This window comes from Harmonia axyridis, chromosome 4 (genome assembly GCF_914767665.1).
Source record: "Harmonia axyridis chromosome 4, icHarAxyr1.1, whole genome shotgun sequence".
Taxonomy (NCBI): domain Eukaryota; kingdom Metazoa; phylum Arthropoda; class Insecta; order Coleoptera; family Coccinellidae; genus Harmonia; species Harmonia axyridis.
In genome coordinates, this window is record NC_059504.1 from 20,942,506 (window position 1) to 20,965,004 (window position 22,499).

General features: G+C 35.0%; 1 protein-coding gene and 1 long non-coding RNA gene across 3 annotated transcripts in view; one reads left to right on the forward strand and one right to left on the reverse strand.

Annotated features, from left to right (window-relative positions):
* Nucleotides 1-528: 528 nt before the first annotated feature.
* The window catches only part of LOC123678825 (myosin-VIIa), a 53,800-nt gene continuing 31,829 nt past the window's right edge, over nucleotides 529-22,499 (forward strand). Inside the window, exons 1-4 of one of the 2 annotated variants that reach the window (XM_045616061.1) lie at nucleotides 529-773; nucleotides 5,774-5,816; nucleotides 19,851-20,046; nucleotides 22,419-22,486. In XM_045616061.1, coding sequence (XP_045472017.1) covers nucleotides 5,799-5,816; nucleotides 19,851-20,046; nucleotides 22,419-22,486 — 282 coding nt within the window. In that variant the 5' untranslated portion in view covers nucleotides 529-773; nucleotides 5,774-5,798. The remainder of the gene's footprint in view (nucleotides 774-5,773; nucleotides 5,817-19,850; nucleotides 20,047-22,418; nucleotides 22,487-22,499) is intronic. The other variant, XM_045616063.1, reaches the window with a different exon arrangement.
* On the reverse strand, nucleotides 1,321-2,031 carry LOC123678826. The gene is made up of 2 exons (XR_006747307.1): nucleotides 1,600-2,031; nucleotides 1,321-1,531 (listed from the first exon to the last, which is right to left on the reverse strand). It is a non-coding gene; the product is annotated as an uncharacterized LOC123678826 (long non-coding RNA).

Sequence of the window (22,499 nt, forward strand, 5' to 3'; positions counted from 1 at the left end):
AAGATGAAAATGCCGACCGGAGCCCTATCAGGGAAATCAGGTGGTTGTTTTTAGTCAGAAATTGCATGGTACTAAATCAAACATGTTATTTTCGATGAATCACCTGACATTTTCAAAAAAATGTATTTGCAATACTAAATTGAAGAAATCTTTGTGTAACGCCTTTCAAAAATATTTGAATAAATGGAAGAAATCTGGTAAATCAACTAAATGACAAACTCCGAGTGAGTATAGAAATAATCATGCCAACCTAATGACAAAAATAAAAAATCAGGCTTTTTATTTGTTCATACTTACTGGTACTCAAGGAAGTAACAGATTGTTAAATGATCAAATTGGTCAGAATTTACGTCCCCATTTCTGTCCATTTTCATTTTCAAATATATTTTCAAAAATAATAGACATTATTTGAATAGATATCAAATTCCAAACATTCCGTTAGCATGGTGCGCTACTAGAGGGCGCTACCGCCTCGTCCGTAAACCGCAACACTCAATACCCACCGATAATTACTCGATCCACAGGTAAAATATCAACAACCGTGCATTAAACGAATGCGACCGAAGTCGATCACGGGTAGTACTCGGTGTGCGGTCAAGTCTTGTGCCAATTTCGGTAAATATGTACAACTTTCTACCCTCCGTCCTGTGATCGTGTACACAAGTGAGCCCAAGGGTGAAAAACTAGTGAAAACCCAAGTAAAAGTGGTGCCGAAAAAAGGATATATCACGATGTTTTGGAACTATTGACAGTTATAACCAGAGAAGCAACAGGTGAGACCACTGCGGACACGTAGCTATTGTTACCGTGCCAAGTGTACCGGACAATTGGGCAACTGGAAACCCTTGAAGTTTGAACATTTTTTTGTCGATTCTTCGTTTGGCTTATCAAAGTATAATTGATAGGATTTCGAAAGCGGATCTGTAGAGTTCAGTACTGAGGTCATGTGTCGCATCAACGGTTATGTACATACATAAATATACCGGTTCTCTGGGTACCTACTTATGTCTTTGGTTGTTAGGATGATAAACAGGTGTATGGGATGAAAACCAAAGATGTAATTGTGGTTATTGATAGGTTTTCCTTTAACTGTCCCCCTGAATTATGGAGATTCAAGATAAGAATCGAATGTTTATTTATTCTCCTGGATAAGAATACGTGTTTTGAGATTGATTCGTTTGATTGGCTTCCTCTTAAAATTCACGAATTCCAGCTGAAGGAATTCACGTCAGGTAGCAACATATTTTCATAACAAAACTCCGTGAAAATAATTTCTGATTCTATCATCACTATCAAACCTCAAAACTGGGTTGAACTATCCAAAATAAATTATATTTCTAAGCTTACATTGTCACTTTTATCACTGTAATAGATATCTAAAGAGCAATAGTTCATAATAATTCAATTCACAGTCTACATGCCTATGATTTCCACTCGAATACAGCTCCTTATGAAGAATCGTTTTTGATTTCCATATATCCCATAGTTTTTCTTCTGTAATTTCTTATTTCGATAACTCGTTGTATAATCTCTAAAATCAAAAGTAAAAAATCGTTATTCTCGAATAAGAATTATCAATAAAATGTTAGTGAATTATACCCATAGTTAAATAGTTAAAGTTTTTCTCGAACGATTATCTGACATAATAAACCAAGGATAATGGGCACAGAAAATTCTAAGAAACTTGAACGAGAGCATAAAATCGAACAAAATATTGCACGGTCTAACGCCCTATATGATTCGAAAACTATCACGGTACATTATTCTATTATCTTAATTTTTATTTTCCGTTAGTCGTATCATTGTGAAAACTTCATGAATTTTCATGGATAAGACGTTGTAATTATTGTGGAAGTTTCGAATTATAATCGGTTGAGATAAGTGTAGTTTTATCGAAAATCGATGAAACGTGGAAATCAACGATATCCGTCCGAGTAGGTAATTAGAAGTCATCGATTATCGATTTGACGCTAAGTTGATTATGAGTTTTATGCTATTCAGTTTGATGTTTGCGAAAAATATCTTTCGTTGAAGTAGGTTAGTAGGTATTAAATATACAGGGTGTTATTGAATAAATGCGTCGAATTCAGGGGGTGATTCCGAACGATAAAATTATGACAGTTTTCTATTATGTATAACTTTTATTCGCTAATGCTTCGTATTTACAGATTCGAGGTGTCTGTTTATTTATTGATCTCTCCTTTTTGAGGGAAAGGATGGTACGCCACTGAGATATTTTGAATTGAAAATCATTTTCGAGTTGCTCGTTCAATTTGTAAAACAAATGCTAAACAAATAAAACATCTTAACTTTAATAAATTTTCAAGAACTATCTACCTAATAGATAATGTATTGAAGAAATAAAAAATATGCGACAAAATATTTAATTTTTTTTTGCATTAAAACGGCGTCCTGTAAGAAAAAAAAAGACTTTTTGTCAGAGATCATAATCCGTGTGCCAATGAGCAACATAAAATTCAATTGTATGTCAGTAACTTACAAAAACTTTTCTGAAAGTTTTGTGATTAGTTGACTTAGTTTATTTTGAGCGGGCGTCGTAGGTAGACAAGGGAAGGTATGCAAAGGGAAAATACGCTATATTTTACAGATTTTCTTCGATGAAGGCTAGAATGCACGCCAGGCGGCTAAAAATAGAGTATAATGACAAAAAATAGGAAAATTCCATGGATGACTTTTTTATTACGGGGTGAATTATGTAATAAACGAATTTCATTTCGAATAATGTTTGAATATCCCCGTAACAACAATAATTTCTATTGAAAACTAGTCTAAAATGATTACATTATGGGTAAGCAATATTTGTCGCGCGAAAGAGTTTCATTCAAGATGTTTTCCCACGAGAAACTTTACTTTGAAGCATTTTCATGCTGTAAAATCACTTCATCATGTTGTAATGTATACTAAAATTTTCTGGCACAGTACAGTAAATCTAGATTACAAAGAGTGCAAAACGCGTCCATGAGATTTGTCTGCTGTGTGCCGTTTTGACATCATGTAACGCCTTACTTTCGGGAACTCAAAGAGCTCAAAAGGGATCTAAGGGCTTACTATCTATGTATGCTAGCGCTACAACTTTATAAGCTGGTAAAAAGCAAACAACCTGGTTATTTGTTCAGTTCTCTTGTTTTGGGATCTCAAATACACGATATTAATGTAAGGGGGAACACTTACACAATGGACTAGTTTACTGATGTTGATAATACTATATTTGACACGATAGAATTAAAATATAGAGCAAAACTGATAAATCAGTGAAAAAATTTTGAAAATCCATTAATAAATGACTGAGAAATAGATCATTTAAATTGACGTATTTTAGCGCGGAACGTCTTTGGTCTCCGACTCGTCTGTGACGTCACGCCACTTGCCTGTGATCGCTACACCATAAATTACGTTTAAATACTTAGCCGCGCCAAGGCTCTCGCGCCGTTTGTAGTTGTACAGTGTAGTTTTAACTCGAGTTTTGTTTTTATGTCACCATAATGGAAGAAGGCTTCGTGAAAGGACAAAGTTATTTTTACTCAATAACTTATTTCAAACCAACTTACACCTTAGTATTTTTATTATCAGAAATAGACAGCTAGTACTGATAGGTACTTACATCAAAATGATCTTCACACACATATGAAGTAGTTTTAGGTCCAATTAAGTCACGCCCCATTAATTTGCACCACTTCTTCCTTTGATTCATGTCATTTGGTACATGAAAAAACAATTTATTGGGGTTTTTAATTGTCGTGCTTGCACACATAGGCACAATACAATATTTGTAGGATTTTTTTTATTTCAGCCATCGTGTAACGAACAAAACACGACACGAACGGCACAAGTGATTGTACACCAATGAATTCGTAAGCACTCTGTGAATACCAGTCGCCTCGTGTAAGTGGCGTGACGTCACACACTAGACTATGAAATTATTCTTCCAAGCGCAACTTCAAAGTCCCATAACTTTTTCATTTCTAGAGATATTTCAATGATTGTTCCACATTTTTGTTTCATTTTACTTAAATTTTTAGAATTAATCCTTAACAAAAAAAAATGAAAACTAGTCCATTGCTCAGAACAGCTAAGTTTCGGGGATGCTTCGCGTTCAATGCTCCTACGGTCCTGAATGAAATTTTTGATAGTTTACTACTTTCTGAGAGGTCGTTCAGGAAGAGAATAAAAACATTTCTATTAGGCACGATGTAAAAAAAAGAGAATATTGTGATTTATTTTGATTCTTCATTGGAAGTTTTTTGTGTTTTTACGGGCTTATTGTATGAAATAGGGCTTATTGTATGAAATAGGTTATTTTGTATTTTGGTACTAACAACTCAGATTATTGATGTGCAAATTTTTTATATGAAGAATAGTGGAAGATCGCCTTTGGCCGAACTCTATTCCTTTTGGCTAACCTGACATCATTTAGGATTTAGTTCATAAACATTATTATTATTATGTGTCTCGTTGCATTGCGGCCGTTTGTCTTTCAATACTCGGCTCGAACGCATTCATTGCGTTCGATAACAATCGCCTGTGATTGTTTCAGTCGATATCAACAACTCATAATACACTACGGCGAGCTAGTCCCAACAAATAGTGAGCATAACCTTGAAACCGTGAATATTCGGTTTGGCCGTCTAAGTGGAAGCATGACCGGGATATCCCCATGATTTTCTGCGCTTGGGATGATCGTAATGAACCCATTCTTAGCCTCCAGTCACACTGCGATACAGAAACCCCTTCCGTCTGTGCCTTGCAAGCAGCTGTTCACAAGCAAACAAACGCCGTTCAACATCCCTCGGCTTCAACTCGTACGACACCCAATTTCCTCGTTTCTGAATCATTCCCATGACTTTCAGGCGTTTTGAAATGGCTTGTTGCGTCACTCACAATGATCCTGCCAATTCTTGTTGCGTTTGACACGAGTCTTGATCAAGTAATGCCTCCAATTCTGCATCTTCGAAAACCTTCTATCTTCCACCGCCATGCTGGTCAAAGTCACCGTTCTTGTTGAATCCACTCTCGGCACTTTCTTTCGCTAATAGCAAATACCATAGGTATTTGGGAGCATTCGATGAGCCTCATCCGCAGATTTCTTCAAATTGAAGCATAACATTAAAACCTCCCGTAAATGACTAGAATTTGGCTCGTAAGCTAACATGCTTATTCGAGAATAACTGTATGATGCAGACACAAGTCGATTAATATTTCGATGGCGTTATATTTACAAACACCTAAGTTTATTGTATGCCATCTACGATCTATTCATTTCGACTACCACTTACCGCTACAGCCATCTATTGCAAAAGGGCGGAAGCAAAGTTGTACACTTAATAGTTTCAGAAAAAAAAGCTCTGAACAGCGTATGGATTTTTTTATTTGAATTTTCGGTCTATAGGTACATTCCAAAACTGTGGAAATTCCAGGGGTTGAAATATTTTTCGGACATTCCCAAAGGTGAATCATAGAAAATAATAAACCAAAATCGGCTCATCAAAGAAATGCACTGTTTATGTTCAATAAAAACCTTGGATAATACAATATATTATAGGATACAATATGAAATAATCTACATCGCTCGTTATTGACGGTTGGGAGGCCTTTATCCTTTATTTACCAATTTTATCGACCATAAACGCGTAAAGTAGGTACACCTTCATTTCTATTACAAGTGATTTCGTAAGTACAAAGTCAACACACGTCTAAATAAACTGATTTGTCATACTTCTGGAAATTTAATAATGGAATTTATGCTTTATTTCAGATCGAGTTAATGAATAACCGCTACAATGGTCATCGTTACAAGGGTAAGTTTATATTATTCTGTGGTTGAGGTTTCTGAATCAACTGTTTTTACAATTTGACAGTAATAAAGTTTAATGGCAAATTTGTATTTTAAAGAAAACTCCATCATTTTCATAGTAAATTTTAACGTTGTTGAAGCGTATATCGTGCAGGGCCGTCACTAGTAAAACAGCCGCTCTAGGCAGAGACCCATTTTGCCGCCCTAACAGAAGTTTACTCTGCAGAATACTAAAAATTAATTTTGGATAATCGGGGAACACAGTTTGCTCAAGCGTTTCTACCGCCCCGGCAAAATATAAATCGGAACCCTTTCAGGTTTGGGATTTTGTACTAAGCGAAAGATTCGTTCTTCCGGTAATCCAGATTTCCCAGAAAAAGTATATAATGCCGCCATCCATTATTTGCCGCCCCTCTAGAGTGGACCCTGCAGTTTCAGGCTCCTAGCTCAGTTTCGATTTTGAAAAAAAACTTGAAAATTTGTTTTTTTTTTGTTTAAGATTATCGAGTAAAACAATCGGATGATGCGGATGAACTATTATTTAGTTCGAATGCTTCCACGCCCAGCATTAGATAATTTGATATAAAAAATGAAGAATAATATAAAATAATGGCATGTGGTTATGAAATAATAAACCTTCTTATATTTCTTAAGTAGGATCAGTTGGAAGTGATGAAAAAGAATTGTTTTCTTATATTTTGTGTTCCATTCTGAGGAAACAACATTCTGATTAGAGAATTGAAAAGAAAACAATCCAGAACCCCAAAAGGCAATAAAATTCGGCAACGTAAAGGGAACGCCGACAAGCCTGATGAGTGCATGTATTTTTTTTAGCGTCAAGCACTATGAAACAGCAAACAGCACTATGAAGGGATCACGCCAAATCTGGATATTTTTGAGTATTATGTATAATTGAAGGTTTTCGATGATAATTAAATTTTTCGGTATTTCTTCCTGTTGTTACTGACTGAATTAAATCTCATTTGGTACTTTGAATTGCTATACATGTAATTTTTGTTGATCAATCTTGAAATGCCGTTCTTGAATGCCTCCCTTGGCGATAGCCTATCCCCTAGCTACGGCCCTGGTCTCGTGCAGTTTTTAATTGTCAAATGTCAAAAAAGTGAGCTTCCTAGATAGCAGGCTATTCAAAATTAAACCCCTTATAGGAAAAACTTTAATAAATCATGATCAACTCTACCAAATAATAATTGCTGAAACATTTCAATATTTCAAACATAGACGACATATTCACTTTAGGTATAAAATACCTATAGTGACTGTTTGAAGCTTTCAGAAATCTGGGGATATTTACTCAGCCTACGGGCCTGTTGCCATCAATTCAAAATGTTGTATATTTGTAATTCTCTTTGTAAATTAAATTTAACGTTTTCATTTCATTATTTCTTCGAAATCGAAACCAAAATTGAAAAATTCGAAGCATGAGAATATTTCGGCAACCACTTGTTGATATTGATTTTTTAAAACTTGGGAACGATGCCGCAAAACGTTTTATGACAACATTTCACAGCTAAGATGAATAAATTATACACACATCAAATAAAAAAAAACTGTTGTTTATGGTGATAACATGTTTATTATTGGAATTGGTATTTACTGCAACTCATGTAGCAAAAATATCATTTCTATACGAGGTGTTACCAAAAAAGAGGTGAATCCTTGTTGAAAATTAAAGGGAGTTTCTCATGTAAACAAAAGTTCTTATAAACGTAATCCATCATCTCATTTAAAGGAGGAGAAAAAACTCTTTATTTCAACTCCAAATGCTTTATTCAATGGCTACATGTTTCGATCTCAGAAATATCATCTTCAGGACTACTATTTGTTTTCTTTTGAATTGAAAAGAAACGAAATAATAGTTCTCAATTCAAAAATATTGATTTAAAAGATTGATTCATTGTCAAACTTCTTCAACTTTCATTTTGTAATTATAAAAGCAATAGTTTTCAAATAATGAAATGAATGGAATTGCAAAAATCTAGTAGGTGGTTGTCAAGCACAGTGGCGACGCCAGTTTTCAAGAATAGGGGAGCTTAGGAGAGGCCAAGATTTCGGGGTGCATCTAGTTCATGTTAAATTCATGTTGTTTTTTTTATTATGCCATATTGCAGGGGGTACGGCAACAATTTAGGGGTGAGCGGTACCCCTCTTGCCCCCCAGTGTCACAACTGGACTTTGGATGGCAAAAAATGCCATCTTTCAACTCTTGCTAGCATTTAAAAAAAAAAAATAAATACTATTTATTCACAATTTTGAAAGTGTAACTTTTCAAGGAAATGCCTAGAGCTTTTGTTTACAATGTGTGCGAGAAAGACCCTCTTCAATTGTAGACAAAAATCATTTTTATAGATACATAACAAATTTTCATTTTTGCATGGCATCAAATTAAAGAAAACTCGATATACTTTCTTGTACAAATTCGCCAGTTCACCAAAGAATATTAATTGGTAACCTTGGTGAGAAATTCGCATGATGTCTTCACTCTCTTCTATGTGATAATTACAGTCAAATAATATCTTAATCACTCTGTGAATTATGATAAACAGAAATAATCATTACCTTCAACCGCTTTTTCCTTTCAGGAATGGCCGAAAACTTTCTCGCAAAAAATGTATTTCGAAAAAGTAACAAGCAATGGGCAATTTTGAAAACTGGCGAAAGTGAAAGCAGAATTATTCATCGAACAGTGATTTTGTTTATATCAATAAAGGTTTTTCATGTCACTGATAATTGAGTTTAAAACAATGCGTCAACAAAATTGACATCATGATGAGCTGCAACAATCAATTACCGCAAAAATTTCAAGGGCATGACAATGAGAGTTCAAAGTAGAAGTATGTATTTTCATAAGGGAATATATTGTAGAAGATTTAATATATATACTATCTATGAAATAATTTTGATACGGATATCTCTTGTGAATGATATGCTGATTTTTACATACCTTCTTTTGATAATATACACACCATCAAATTTATGGAGACAGATAAAAACTCAACAAAGTTTGTAGTTTACTTTCTCTTGAACCCTTTGATCTATTTTAGCAATATTTTTCGGGAGAAATTATAGCACTTTTAATGGTTTCAGTACATTGAAAAAAAATGTTCTTTGTATTAAAGAATGACAGTCATCAACTTGATTTCATTGAGATGCAATGAACTTTTTTTCAATATAATAAAATTTTATTCTTTAACTTCATTTATTAGATGCATAGAATAGTTAACATAGATAGAAGAAGGATACGCAATTTTTACATGTCCCCAACATGGTTAGATTACGTTGTCGGATTGTGATATATTTTCAAAACCTCAATTTTATATCATTATGAATGTATATTAAATTGAATGAAATATATTTATTTGAGTGATTCCTGATTGAATATGCAAATTCGAATACTTGGAATCCAATATTTTTCCTAATTTTAGAATTTATAATAAGCAGAATATTTATTATTTTCTGTTTATACCTACTGAAATCCAAGGTTTGGCAACTTTTGCTCTCCTAGTGTCATCAGTTGTTTCACGTCGTTTGGCGCGCTTGAAGTTCGTTTTCTGAATTTCTGATATATTTAGGCATTTATTTCAATATATTTTGAGTTAATATGAAAAGTTGATTCACTATGGGACATAAGAAGTGCATTATTTGTGGAGAAACTTGCAAGTCGAGTGAAATATCGTATCACTGATATTTTTCATTTCCGCGCGCTTCATGTCATATTTGATAGTTCATCTTTGGGACAAAATTTGCTTACTGAAAATGACATATGCTCCCTCTATCTATGTTTATTACTCTGAGATTATATGTAAAAAGTATTGCATTAACTAGTTCGGACAATTACAATGAACAATACTTATACATTATTGATACAAAACACAATTGATCGGATAAATGGATAAATGGCCAAAGTATTCTACAGAAAATAAACTATAAACTTTCTTCTTATTTTGCCTGTACCCCTAATTCTAAATCAGTGCGAAAGTTTATAGGAGGTCAATATTTGTCTAAAATTAAAGGGAGTCTTTCATGCAATCAAAAGCTCGTAGACCTTTCCTTGAAAAGTTGGACGCTTCCAAAAGAGAGAATTGCTGACGATTTGAAGGAATGGCATTTTGAGGACGTGTTCTACCAATGAAGTTGTGCAAACAAAACGTGACAGCCACCTACTAGATTTTCGAAATGGGGGTTGCATGTTCCATCTTTTCGAAAAATCACAACAAAATTTAAAAATACCCATAAGTAGCCTTTTCTTTGGCGAAATATGCCTACAAAATGCCACTCTTTCAGCTCTTAAGCAATTCAAAAAAAAATTGATATTTTTCTCATATTTTGGAAAGTGTGACTTGTCCAAATAATCTCTTGCTTTGGAATTATCTATTTTTGATTCGATTTCGAAAAACTGTAGGATTTAGTTACTGCTATAGTTTTCGAGTTACCAAATTGAAGAAATTCAGAAAAGAAACAAATGATTCAAAATTTTATTTACAAAGAGAATGACAAATAGCCAACATTGGAATTGATATAGAGGAAATAATGAGGGGAATTGAAAATCAAAGAAAAAGAATGAGGACTTATTCCTCAAGAAAAAGTGCTAACCGTAGACAAGTGTTTCCATCTTTCGCCCCTCATCAGAAAGTGAAAAAAGTGTTGTTCATCCCAATATTATTTCACCTAAGTGATTATGGCCTAAAGCCCGAAACACTCGTCTATGTTTAGCGCTTCTCCTTGAAGGATGTATGCGATCGAAAGAATATGTTGCTAGACTGTTAAAACAATACTATTATTCCTTACAAAACAAATTTTGAGGTTCTATTTCGAATGTTTCATTGTGTATTGGACGGTTAATTAGGATCAATCGAATATTTCATATAAAATCTGATAATCATGAAGCCTGAATTAACCTACCAAAACCAACACTTAGAGAAAAGAAACGAATACGCAGAATTAGAATAAGTACATCAGCAACATAGCAAAGGGTTGACAATACAAACTTCAGAAATATGTAAGTTTTGTTAATTTTTCAAGGTTCAAGCTGTTCAATCTCGGATTCGTCATTATTCACCATTGCTTAGATAAATTTAAGTAATTAAAGTAATTTTTTTATTAAATATAACGAAATTTTCTTATTTTCGGCTCTTCAAATTGTGAAATTGATTCAAGAATGCTGGAATACGCAAAAAAGTACTCTACCGATAATAATCAAACAAAAAAACTATTCGTATCGTCCTCGTACATATTTTCTGATCTGCGCGGGTGGTTCGATCAGACGAGAAAACTAGCAGATGAGAAAAACAGGGGAACAATACTGGCTTAACCGCAAAATAGGACATAGCCATTCGGAAAGAACACCGGAAGAGACTTCACGCTCAACTGGTTGCAACAAAAAGTCCATCCTCACTACTAAACGACAGGCGTTTGAAGTAGATCGATGGAAATTTAGTGATTCAGCTCTTTTAAAATTTTTTGTACGGGTTCCGGCAGGGTTCTGTTTCCGGATTGGGACACCTGGTTCCGAAGACTCGTTATTGAACGGAAAAATAATCCAACGATGTAAGATCATATTAGGTGTACAAATTCGCTTCCGCCGTTTTGCAGTAGATGGCTGTAGCGGTAGGTGGTAGTCGAAATGAATAGATCGTAGATGTCATACAATAAGCTTTTTATGTTTTAAACATAACGCCATCGAAATATTAGTCGATTTGTGTCTGCATCATAAAGTTATTCTCGATTAAACATGTGAGCTTACAAACCAAATACTAGTCATTTGCGGGAAGGTACAATTTTCTGCTTTAAATTGATGAAATCTGCGGCTGAGACTCATAGAATGCTCCTAAATACCTATAATGAGGCAGCTATCAGTGACAGAACGTGACGAGAGTTGTTTCAACGCTTCAAGAACGGTGATTTTGACGTCAAAGACCAGCGGAAGAGAGAAGGTTATCGAAGATGCAGAATTGGAGGCATTACTTGATCAAGACTCGTGTCAAACGCAATAAGAATTGGCTGGATCATCGGGAGTGACGCAACAAGCCATTTCAAAACTCCTGAAAGTCATGTGAATGATTCAGAAACAAGAAAATTGGGTGCAGTACGAGTAGAAGCCGAGATATGTTGAACGACGTTTGTTTGCTTGTGGACAGCTGCGTGCAAGGTAAAGACGGAAGGGATTTCTGCATCGCATTGTGGCTGGAGACGAAAAATGGGGTCATTACGATAATCCCAAGCGCAGAAAAACATGGGGATATCTCGGTCATACTTCCACGTCGACGACCAAACCAAATATTCACGGTTCCAAGGTTATGTTCAGTATTTGGGGGGACCAGCTCGGCGTAGTGTAATATGAGTTGTTAAAACCGACTGAAACAATCGCAGGCGAGCATTGAAAAGCAAACGGCCACAAAACAACGAGAGACATAATAAAGTGATTTTACAGCATGACAATGCTCGACCCATAATTGTAAACGTTCAAATGGGAAGTCCTACCCAACCCGCCGTATTCTCCAGACGTTGCTCGCTCGGACTATCACTTGTTTCGATCAATGACACACGGCCTGGCTGTCCAGCACTTCCGGTCCTATGAAGAAGTAAAAAAATTGGATCGATTAATGGATCGCTTCAGAAGATTACCAGTTTTTTCGAAGCGTGATGGGAGAAAGTAGTGGCCAGCGATGTACAGTGCATCCCATTTTGGGTGAGACTGCCAGGTTTCTCGCTTGTTATTTAAGATAGAGCCTTGCGGTTTTCACGTTCCTGTCCTACTTTTTCGTGAAACTCAAGTTGGTCTAATCAGATTTTGCATAACTGTTTCCGTTCAAAAGATACAGGGTGATTTTGGAAATTGATACTTTGCGGACACCTCCTTTATCTCCGAAGTTGTTAGGAATGATGCTGAGGTAAAAACTACGTCTGAATCAGAATTCTGCGTAGAATCCAGTGGCGTACTCAATTTTTTTTTTCGGGGTATGGTTTTGAAGATTCAACACAAACCTATATTTTTTTAATGGAACACCCTGTATATTATTACTTCGTTGGATTCGTAATTTTTTTTCCTTCAAAATGATGTATGATACTATGTAGGTAGGACGTTCAGAAATATAAAAAAACACTGAAACATCAAATAATGATGGTTTTTTGTTAATGGGTCATGAATTTCCCAAGTTTCAATAAGAGGATTATTACTTTTGATTTTTGAAAAGTATTAGGTCATTGATGATACAAACATTCTTGTTGTTATTATGGCTACTATGCATTTGGCAGCATTGTTTTATCAAGCTAGCATTGGGAAGAAAAAACCAATCTGATCTAGCTGTCATCGCAATGAATTATTATTATTATTATTGATTCTTTTTTATATGGGAAATCCATTGCCTATTAACGAAAAAACCATCATTATTTGATGTTTTAGTGTTTTTTTATATTTCTGAACATCCTACCTACATAGTATCATACATCATTTTGAAGGAAAAAAAATTACGAATCCAACGAAGTAATAATATACAGGGCGTTCCATTAAAAAGAATATAGGTTTGTGTTGAATCTTCCAAACCATACCCCGAAAAAAAATATTGAGTACGCCACTGGATTCTACGCAGAATTCTGATTCAGACGTAGTTTTTACCTCAGCATCATTCCTATCAACTTCGGAGATAAAGGAGGTGTCCGAAAAGTATCAATTTCCAAAATCACCCTGTATCTCTTGAACGGAAACAGTTATGCAAAATCTGATTAGACCAACTTGAGTTTCACGAAAAAGTAGGAGAGGAACGTGAAAACCGCAAGGCTCTATCTTAAATAACAAGCGAGAAACCTGGCTGTCTCACCCAAAATGGGATGCACTGTACAATACTTTGAATCATGAATGTATTCGGGATTCGTACGCTGCCCGAAAGATGGGAGAAAGAAGTGACCAGCGATGGACAATATTTTGAATCATAAGTATATAACCAATTTTTTAGAATAAAGCCGCGGATTTCGGAAAAAAAACGGTGGTAGCAAAGATGTACGCCTATCTACATATATCTACACCTATATCTGTTAATACTGAAATATTGAATTTTTTCCGATTATCTTCTCGAATTTCCTTTGATTTGGGTGACGGGATCGGTATGAAATTCAGCAAAAAGCTTGAAATTACAGGTCTTCATCTAAATGCAAAATTTCATCTGGATCGAATCAGTCTCTACCAGGCAAACAAAATTTCGGAACTCCTAGTCGGATTTTGCTGTTGACGAACTCAACTTCTGCCTTAGATATCCGAAAAAGATTTCTGTTAAAGAGTTATCGTGCTTAAGCACTGATTCATGATCAGTGAGCCGACTCTTATAGTTTGAGACCATTCCCGGCACAAAAGCCGAAAATTACAGCCACCTTGACAAATTGATCCTATAACGCACTGTTCGAGAAACGAGTGCTCAAAACGTAAAATAATATCCCACAGAGATATATAATTCTCAACAACGAAAATCTAATCGAATCTTCGAATTTTACAGCCCATAAATCATTTGAAGACGAACATTTCGCTAGGCTTTCATAGGTTAATTACTTCGCTGTCTATTAAATGGAAATTACCAAATATACAGACGTTAACATCTGTTGAGGACTGTTTGACGACCCAGAAGAGATGGCAGGACTTGGGTAAACATTCCTCAGTGTCTGTCTCTCCACAGAAATATAAGTAACGGTAACGGTCAGTTATTTATGTGTTGATTACCCAGCTGAATACCTAGACTGAGAAGAATCGCCCAAAGATCCTGCACGATGCTAGCCAGTCATAAATATTAATGGTCATTTTTTTCAGCGATCTAATGAACAAATAACGCTTCTGGATGTTAGCGCTTTGCTTGGGCTAACAATATATTACTGTTACTCTTCGACAATCGTCGAAGCACAGATAACAAAATTATCTTCGAGTCAATCACTGATTTCTATAGAAATATCACAGATTTATCCACATGCAAAATATTTATCAGCAATTGATGAGAATCTGAAGCAAAATGCTTCTATAGATTTCGAGAAATTCTTTAAATACATACATTCTTATTAGGCCAATTGATAAGCGTTGTGAATGTAACTACTTTTGTTATTTGAGAAAAAGAATTTCGTGTGCTGATGAAATATTGCTTTTTGAAGAGAAAAATACAGTTGTAGCAAGAGTTTCCGGGGTCTGCACCAGAAAAATCAACCATCATTGATTAGTATGCTAAGTTTAAAAGTGGTGAAATGAACACCGAAGACGGCGAACGCACTGGACGCCCAGAAGAGGCTATCACCGACGAAAAAAACAAAAAAGTTCACGAAATAATTTTGAATTACCGTAAAGTAAGGTTGATCGAGATAGCCAGACATTGTGAAGATATCATCTGAACATGTTAAAATGCAATAAACCAGAATTTTTGCGTCGATATGTGACAATGGATCAAACATGGCTCCATCATTTCACTCCGGAGTCCAATCGACAGTCAGCTGAGTTGAGTGCACAACATGAACCGAATCCAAAGCGAGGAAAAACACAACAGTCAGCTCACAGCTGGCAAGGTTATGGCAATATTATTCTGGGATGCGCAAGATATAATATTCATTGATTACCTCCAAAAGGGCCAGACCATCAACAGCGATTATTATATAGCTTTATTGGATCGTTTAAAGGATGAAATCCTTAAAAACCGGTTCCATTTGAAGAAAAAAAAAGGGGTGTTGTTTCATCAAGACAATGCGCCGTGTCACAAATCAATGAAAACAAATGCCAAAATTGCATGAATTGGGCTTCGAATTGCTTCTGCCTCGGCTTCTGCATCTCCCATATTCGCTAGATCTGGCCCCCAGTGACTTTTTCCTGTTCTCAGACCTCGCTGGAATGAAATTTAGAAGAAGAAATTGACGAAACTGAGGCCTATTTTGAAGCGAAAGACAAATCGTACTACAAAAATGGTATCGAAAAGTGTGAAGATCGCTATAATCGCTGTATCTCCCTCGAAGTTGAATAATAAAATCGAATTTTGACAAAAAAATATGTTTTACTATGGTAGATCGGGGACTTTTCAATAGTCCTGTTATGTATGAAGATTCGTATTCCTTTTAAAGCTCATAATTGTGACAAATCCAATTAGTCTAAGAAATTCTTATTGATCTATTGACCCACATACATCGTACTCACCTACTATTTACTAATTACTTATTCTACACATACAAGAGACGGAAATGCACTATCATATTTAGCCCATGTTCTTTGTTTTCTCTTCCGAAATAAAGAACAGGACCTTGATCGCAATTATTATTGGAAGTATTTGCAGTCGTTGACTAGCTCTTGCGATTTAAACCCAAGTAGTACTTGTTTAGTTCAGTTCCTATTTGTTGTTATTTTTCATTTTCTTCTTTTTCTATGGTTTTCGATGTGTTTGGGCGTGGAGTTAGTGCCGTTAGTGGTAAATATACTTGTGGCAACATTGATACTAACTTATGATCTGTCAAATTTAACATATTACTTCATTATAGATATAAGAGATCGAGCACGGATTTGAGACAGGAAATAAATCTTATCTAAGATAAATGTTTATTGATTTATGAAGATTGGTTAATATTGTCAATTTTTAATATTTCATATATACAGGATGTTCCACTATTGACGCGTCGCTCCATTACGGTTAAGCTCCAAAATGTTTGATTTTTTTTCGACACAGTATCATTAGGCTTTTCATCAGAGCTACATTCTCAATTGGTGGGTGTACCAAAAAAGTGTGAATTACCAAACATATTGTGTATATATTCTTGGTTTTATTGAATTGTCAGATTGCATGGAACAAATGAACCTTAGTATTTGAAGTTTCATATACTGCCATCGTTTCTGGGATAAGCATTTCGATTTTTCATAGATTGAAGGATCTTTGGAAAAACCTAATTACTCCAAAAAGAATGAATTTATCTAAATGATGTTTTTAATGTGAGTATTAAAAGAATGGAGGTAAGTATACTGACTTTTTGAAAATCATTCAGAACTCTACTGGATGTTCAAAATGACGCAATTTATTGATGACCTATTCAAACGTTAAAGGGGGGTCTTTTTCCAAATGACTTACCATGTAGTTTATTTTTTTAATAGCAAAAATAGTAGCACATTTTATTATCTTAGAAAAATTCTCTACCGAATGAGAAGATAAAATGAAGATGTGTCATTTTAAATAAGCCCAATATTAACGTTTGAATGAGTCATCTATGAATCGTCTCATTGTGAACACCCAGTAGAGTTCTCAATGATTATCAAAAAGTCAGTACTTACATCCGTTCTTTTAGTACCTATTCTCTTTTAAAATCTCATTCTAACAAATACCTTGATTTTGGAGTCATTAAGTTTTCCGAAGACCAATCTTCTTCTTCTTCCAAAGACCCTTGCATATATGAAAAATCGAAAGATCTCAAAAACAATAAGTTTAAGTATATGAAACTCCAAATATACTTGGATTTATTTATTCCGTGCAACCTGGATTTTCAATAAAAAAACGGTGTGCCTAAGTAACAAATGTTTGGTCATTTACACTTATTTGATACACCCTGTGTATTTCCAAACAAATGCGAAGCGTATTGATACTGTGATGCATTTTTATGCAGAATTTGTCTTCTGCCCAGGGTCGCCGCCAGACATTTTAGCGCCTCGGCAAAATAAAAATTCGCCGCCCGGCTTTGCCTTATTTATATATTTTTTTTTTAAAGGAGCCTCAGTTATTCCTCTCAGGCATCTTTTCAATATCATATGAAATCGTATTTTTAACTCAAAATCAGCTTGTCGAATTTATCAAAACGTCGTTTTGTCGATTTCATCAAGAAACGTCCAGCATTGTTCAAAAGTACGACGCTCTATTTATAAGGCAATAGTAAAAAGACAACGTACTTCTTTAAAGGTGCAAAAACTACTGACTTTGCGCCTCTTCCATTTGGCGCCCCGGCAAAATGTCCAGTATGCCGCTCTTGGCGCCCTGATTCTTCCAGCAACTATAATATTCCTTGACATTAAGATTTAAGGTTAAGATTTAATGGATCAAATATCCATGATTGGATATTGGATCCATTAAATCTTAACCTGTACTTTGTTCAAGACACTTCCAGTCAAGGAATATTAATCAAATTGTTTTAAAACACGTGACGGACGTCGATGTATATTAAAACAAAATAATAATCACCTGTGATACGATATTTGAGTCAATTCATGGGTTTTTTCATGAAAAACACACTTCTTATGCCCATAGTGAATCAAAGTTTTATATTAACTAAAAAATATTGAAATAAATACCTAAAAATATCAGAAAACAAACTTCAAATTCGTCAAACGAAACAACCCATGACACAGATCGAAATAATAATGGCCAGTTGCACCATTTGCCTAGACATTGATTACTTTCTGATTTCTTAAGAGAAATCAGAAAGTCACATTGATTACTCTCTGATTCTGAAATCAGAAAGTAATCAATGTTTAAATTTTAATCAATGGCACAAATGGTACAACTGGCCATAGGGGACATGTGAAAATGGCGTATTCTGTCGCTATCTATGTTTATTACTCTGAGGTTCGAACATTATCAAAAATTTGGGAAATATTTGATAGCCGATTGTTCCTCCCTAAGATGTCTAAAAACCAGGTGTATGAACTGATTAGCTTTTGTTTTGCCAATTTTGAGAATATTAGTTTAAGCTTCTGATTGGCTAGGATCGGGTTTTAATTGATGTATCCTGTCAAAATCAAAGGAAAAAAGATCGAAATGAAAGGAATGACATTGCGGCGCCGCCACGAAATAAAACTAATATTTTCAATTTGGTCGAATGTAATTCCATTCAAAAATTGACGAGTGCACACACCATGTTTTTAGACATCTTATTCCTCCCATAACAACTGAGTTGTCAATTGACACTTTCAAAAAACTATCAACTACAATCACATTTTTGTATACGAAATTGTCATAAACTATTCCTACTCGAATTATACAGGGTGTTTCCTAAACATGCGGCAAAAATTCAGGGGGTTGTTCCTTGGACTATTTTAAGCATGTTTTGACCTTGGATGATTTTTGAAAAACCTCTTTGTTTCGAAGATACAGGGCGAACAACATTTTTCATATTTTTAAAATTAATAATAGTTTAAATAAAAATGCGTACCGCACTGTGTTTACTATACTTAGTAAACACAGTGCGGTACGCATTTTTAGGTACAATTTATTTTTAAATTTGTTTAACAACATTTCAATTACTAAAAACGGCCAGTTTTTTGACTAAAAATTGATAAGTGCAGATGGTAAAGGAATACAGATTAAACACGGTTTTCATTTGAATTCGTTTTGTGATGTATTAGCAATTTTTAGTAAAAAAACTGGCCGTTTTTAGTAATTGGAATGTTGTTAAACAAATTTAAAAATAAATTGTACCTACTTAGTAAACACAGTGCGGTACGCATTTTTATTTAAACTATTATTAATTTTAAAAATATGAGAAATGTTGTTCGCCCTGTATCTTCGAAACAAAGAGGTTTTTCAAAAATCATCCAAGGACAAAATATTCTTAGAATAGTCCAAGGAACAACCCCCTGAATTTTTGCCGCATGTTTAGGAAACACCCTGTATACAAATATAAAATAAGATCCAAATCTAGAAGATATAAGGTAAATCGAAACTGATCATTATTAATTTTCTTCCTATATACTGATCTAGATCAAACCAATCATTTTTATATATTTCCAGTTCAGTGCCGGTTGTTAGGATTATTTCTTATGAAGTAATAAAAAAAGTATCATTTACATTTCATTTTAACTTAAGGCTCATTTTCACGCTGATAGTAACTATCATCGTGGAAATGAGTCTTTAGAGTTGCTTTGCGGAAAGAAAGTGAAGGTTTGGAACACCATTTTCATCAACCTAATTTTCATATCTCTATAGAATATATTAACATAACAATGTCATTGTAATGTTAATCATAGATTACTACTTCTTATTTTTCCTCCGTACTAAAAAAGCATTGTTTGATTATTCTTTCTTTTTTTCAGGGCGATTACATATGGATCGAGCCAATATCAGGCGACGAATTCGATGTTGCCATCGGGGCAAAGGTAATATCGACAGAAGGACGCAGGATACTAGTCAGAGATGATGATGGCGTGGAGCAATGGCTATCCCCCGACAGGAGGATAAAAGCCATGCACTCCACATCCATTCATGGTGTGGAGGACATGATTGGGTTAGGTAAGTTGCAGGATTTATTTCTATTCGAAATATTCCAGAAAGTTAGGCAAAAAAATATATGCATATTTACACTATGTATATGCACATTTCTTAAATGATCGGTGGCGGCTCGTAAACTGTTTGATAGGCAATAACCAAGGTCTGTATATTACACAGGTTGTCTCGTAACTTGGGTTGAAGAGTGGGGTAACGCGTCATCCGGTGTCTGTCAAGGTCTATAGAGTGTCTGTATCGCCATTGGCCATCATTAACAGACATTTTATCGTAGCTATTTTATGATTGAAAATATTGAAGACTATTTAGAATAGTCAACAAACGATATACGCGATCAAACTAATAAGAAAATCCGTGAAAACCCACGATTTCATTGCAATCAAATGTTATATATTTGAATGTGTAAACCGAGTGACGTCACGAATGGTTGACGCTGATTGGTTGAAAGTTATGCGACAACCTGTCTAAATCTATAAACCTTGGGCAATAATTACCGGACAATGGATGTCAAACGGCTGAAGAGAGAGAGAGAGACAGAGAGAAGTACCGGACCTGGCCCACACATGGCACCAATGTCATACCACTTTTTTTATCGTTAATACCAAGATTCTAAAGATGAGTGGCAAAAATTCGGAAGATATATTTAAGTCTGGATCGAAATATTGTAGGCTAAGTGACGCTATTTTTATGTTTGATAAATGGGTAAAAATTTGTATTCACAACTTTGAAAGAACTTTTGTCCAGGAGGAAGTTTTGGAGCAGCGTTTAGCCACCTCCTATCAAAAGCAACAACGCATCGTCAAATCCGAAAGCTGTTTGGAGTTGTTTCAATGGTTGAACAGGATTTCTTCTATGGATATATGACAGAGTGGATGAAACATCGATTCATCACTACTCTCCAGAGCATAAGAGAGCTTCAGCTGAGTAGACAGCAGTTGTGAAAGCAGATTTGCTACCGATCGATGAAAACCATAGTCATAGAACGAATTGCTCTTCCAACTGCTTGATAACCCAGCTTATTCTCCAGATCTAACCCCCAGTGATTACTGACTTTTTGCAGACCTCAAAAGAAAATAAAAATTGGCTCTAACGAAGGAGTGATAACCGAAGTTGAAGCCTATTTCGAAATCAAAGACGAATCATCCTACAAAAAATATATTGACAAGTTGACACTCTTGAAGATGACTATGTTGACGAATAAAATAATGTGTTTTTACTGGTTAGGCCCGGGACTTGAGTGGGCAATATGGTCATGTTAACCTCGTAAACACTCACACTTACAAAGACCTAAAGATCTGTTTTACTACCATGAGCCTTTCCAGAAATGTATAGTCTGTGTAGTAGAGAATGGGTCTAATTATCGATTTGTATAGCCTGGATTGTACTTCTGTACCTAAATGTTTATTGTTCCAAACAATATCGCTGAGACATCCTGTTGTTTATGCTGCTCTCATGGCTTGTTCTTTTATCTCTGCTCTTCCATGCTTATACCCAGATATCTCTACATCTAGATATCTGAACTTAATCTCTTGCTGTATTATATGACTTTCACAGCTTGCTTCTAAGTTGGTGTTTTGGTCACGCATTTGATCTTGGACGTTGATATAACCATGTGAAATTTCTTCGCTGTTAGATTGAACAGATGCAATAGTTTCTGAAGATAATCTTCGCATTTGCTATTAATAATACATCATCGGCGGTATTCGAATTTCTCTATTACCAAATGCATACCATTTTAGTTTGACCACCTGTTTTATCAGCTCGTCTATCAAGACACTGAATAAGGGTCTGAGGGAGTCACCTTGTTGAATGCTGTTATCATCTATTTCCCTGTTTAGTTCTTGTTAGCTTTGTAAAATCTTGAAATATGTTTTCAATCAAATCATACCATTCAATACTCGTTGCAAACGCATGGAAACGACAAACCAAAGGAGATAATTACAATGTGAGGTGAAATTGGGTAAATTTCGATGCAGCACTACCAGCTTTTGCACAACCATGTTGAAATGATCAAGTGATCTCTAATCTCTGGAGTTGATTGTCAATTGCGATTGGAGGTCCCAATATCAAAAATTGAGAATACATACAGGTAGAATAATACCTACGTCACAAAATGTTGAAAAGTCCTACTTTTATTCTCATTGTCATAATCGATGCTGCACCTTTCTGATATAAGCCGCCACTGTAATTTGATGTATCTTAATCGTAAAATATCTATTCATATGAGATCTGAACATATATCTCACATGAAATAATTCATAATCAAAACAATTGATTTTCGAATTGAAATTTTCTCATAACCACTTTTTCCTTCTTTTCCCTATTAGAAGAGAATCGCCATAAAAAAACCAATTTCTAAAATGCGACAATTTCTACAGGTGACCTCAGAGGAGAGGCTGGAATACTCAGGAATCTTTTGATTAGATACGGTGAAAATTTAATATACGTGAGTATTTATT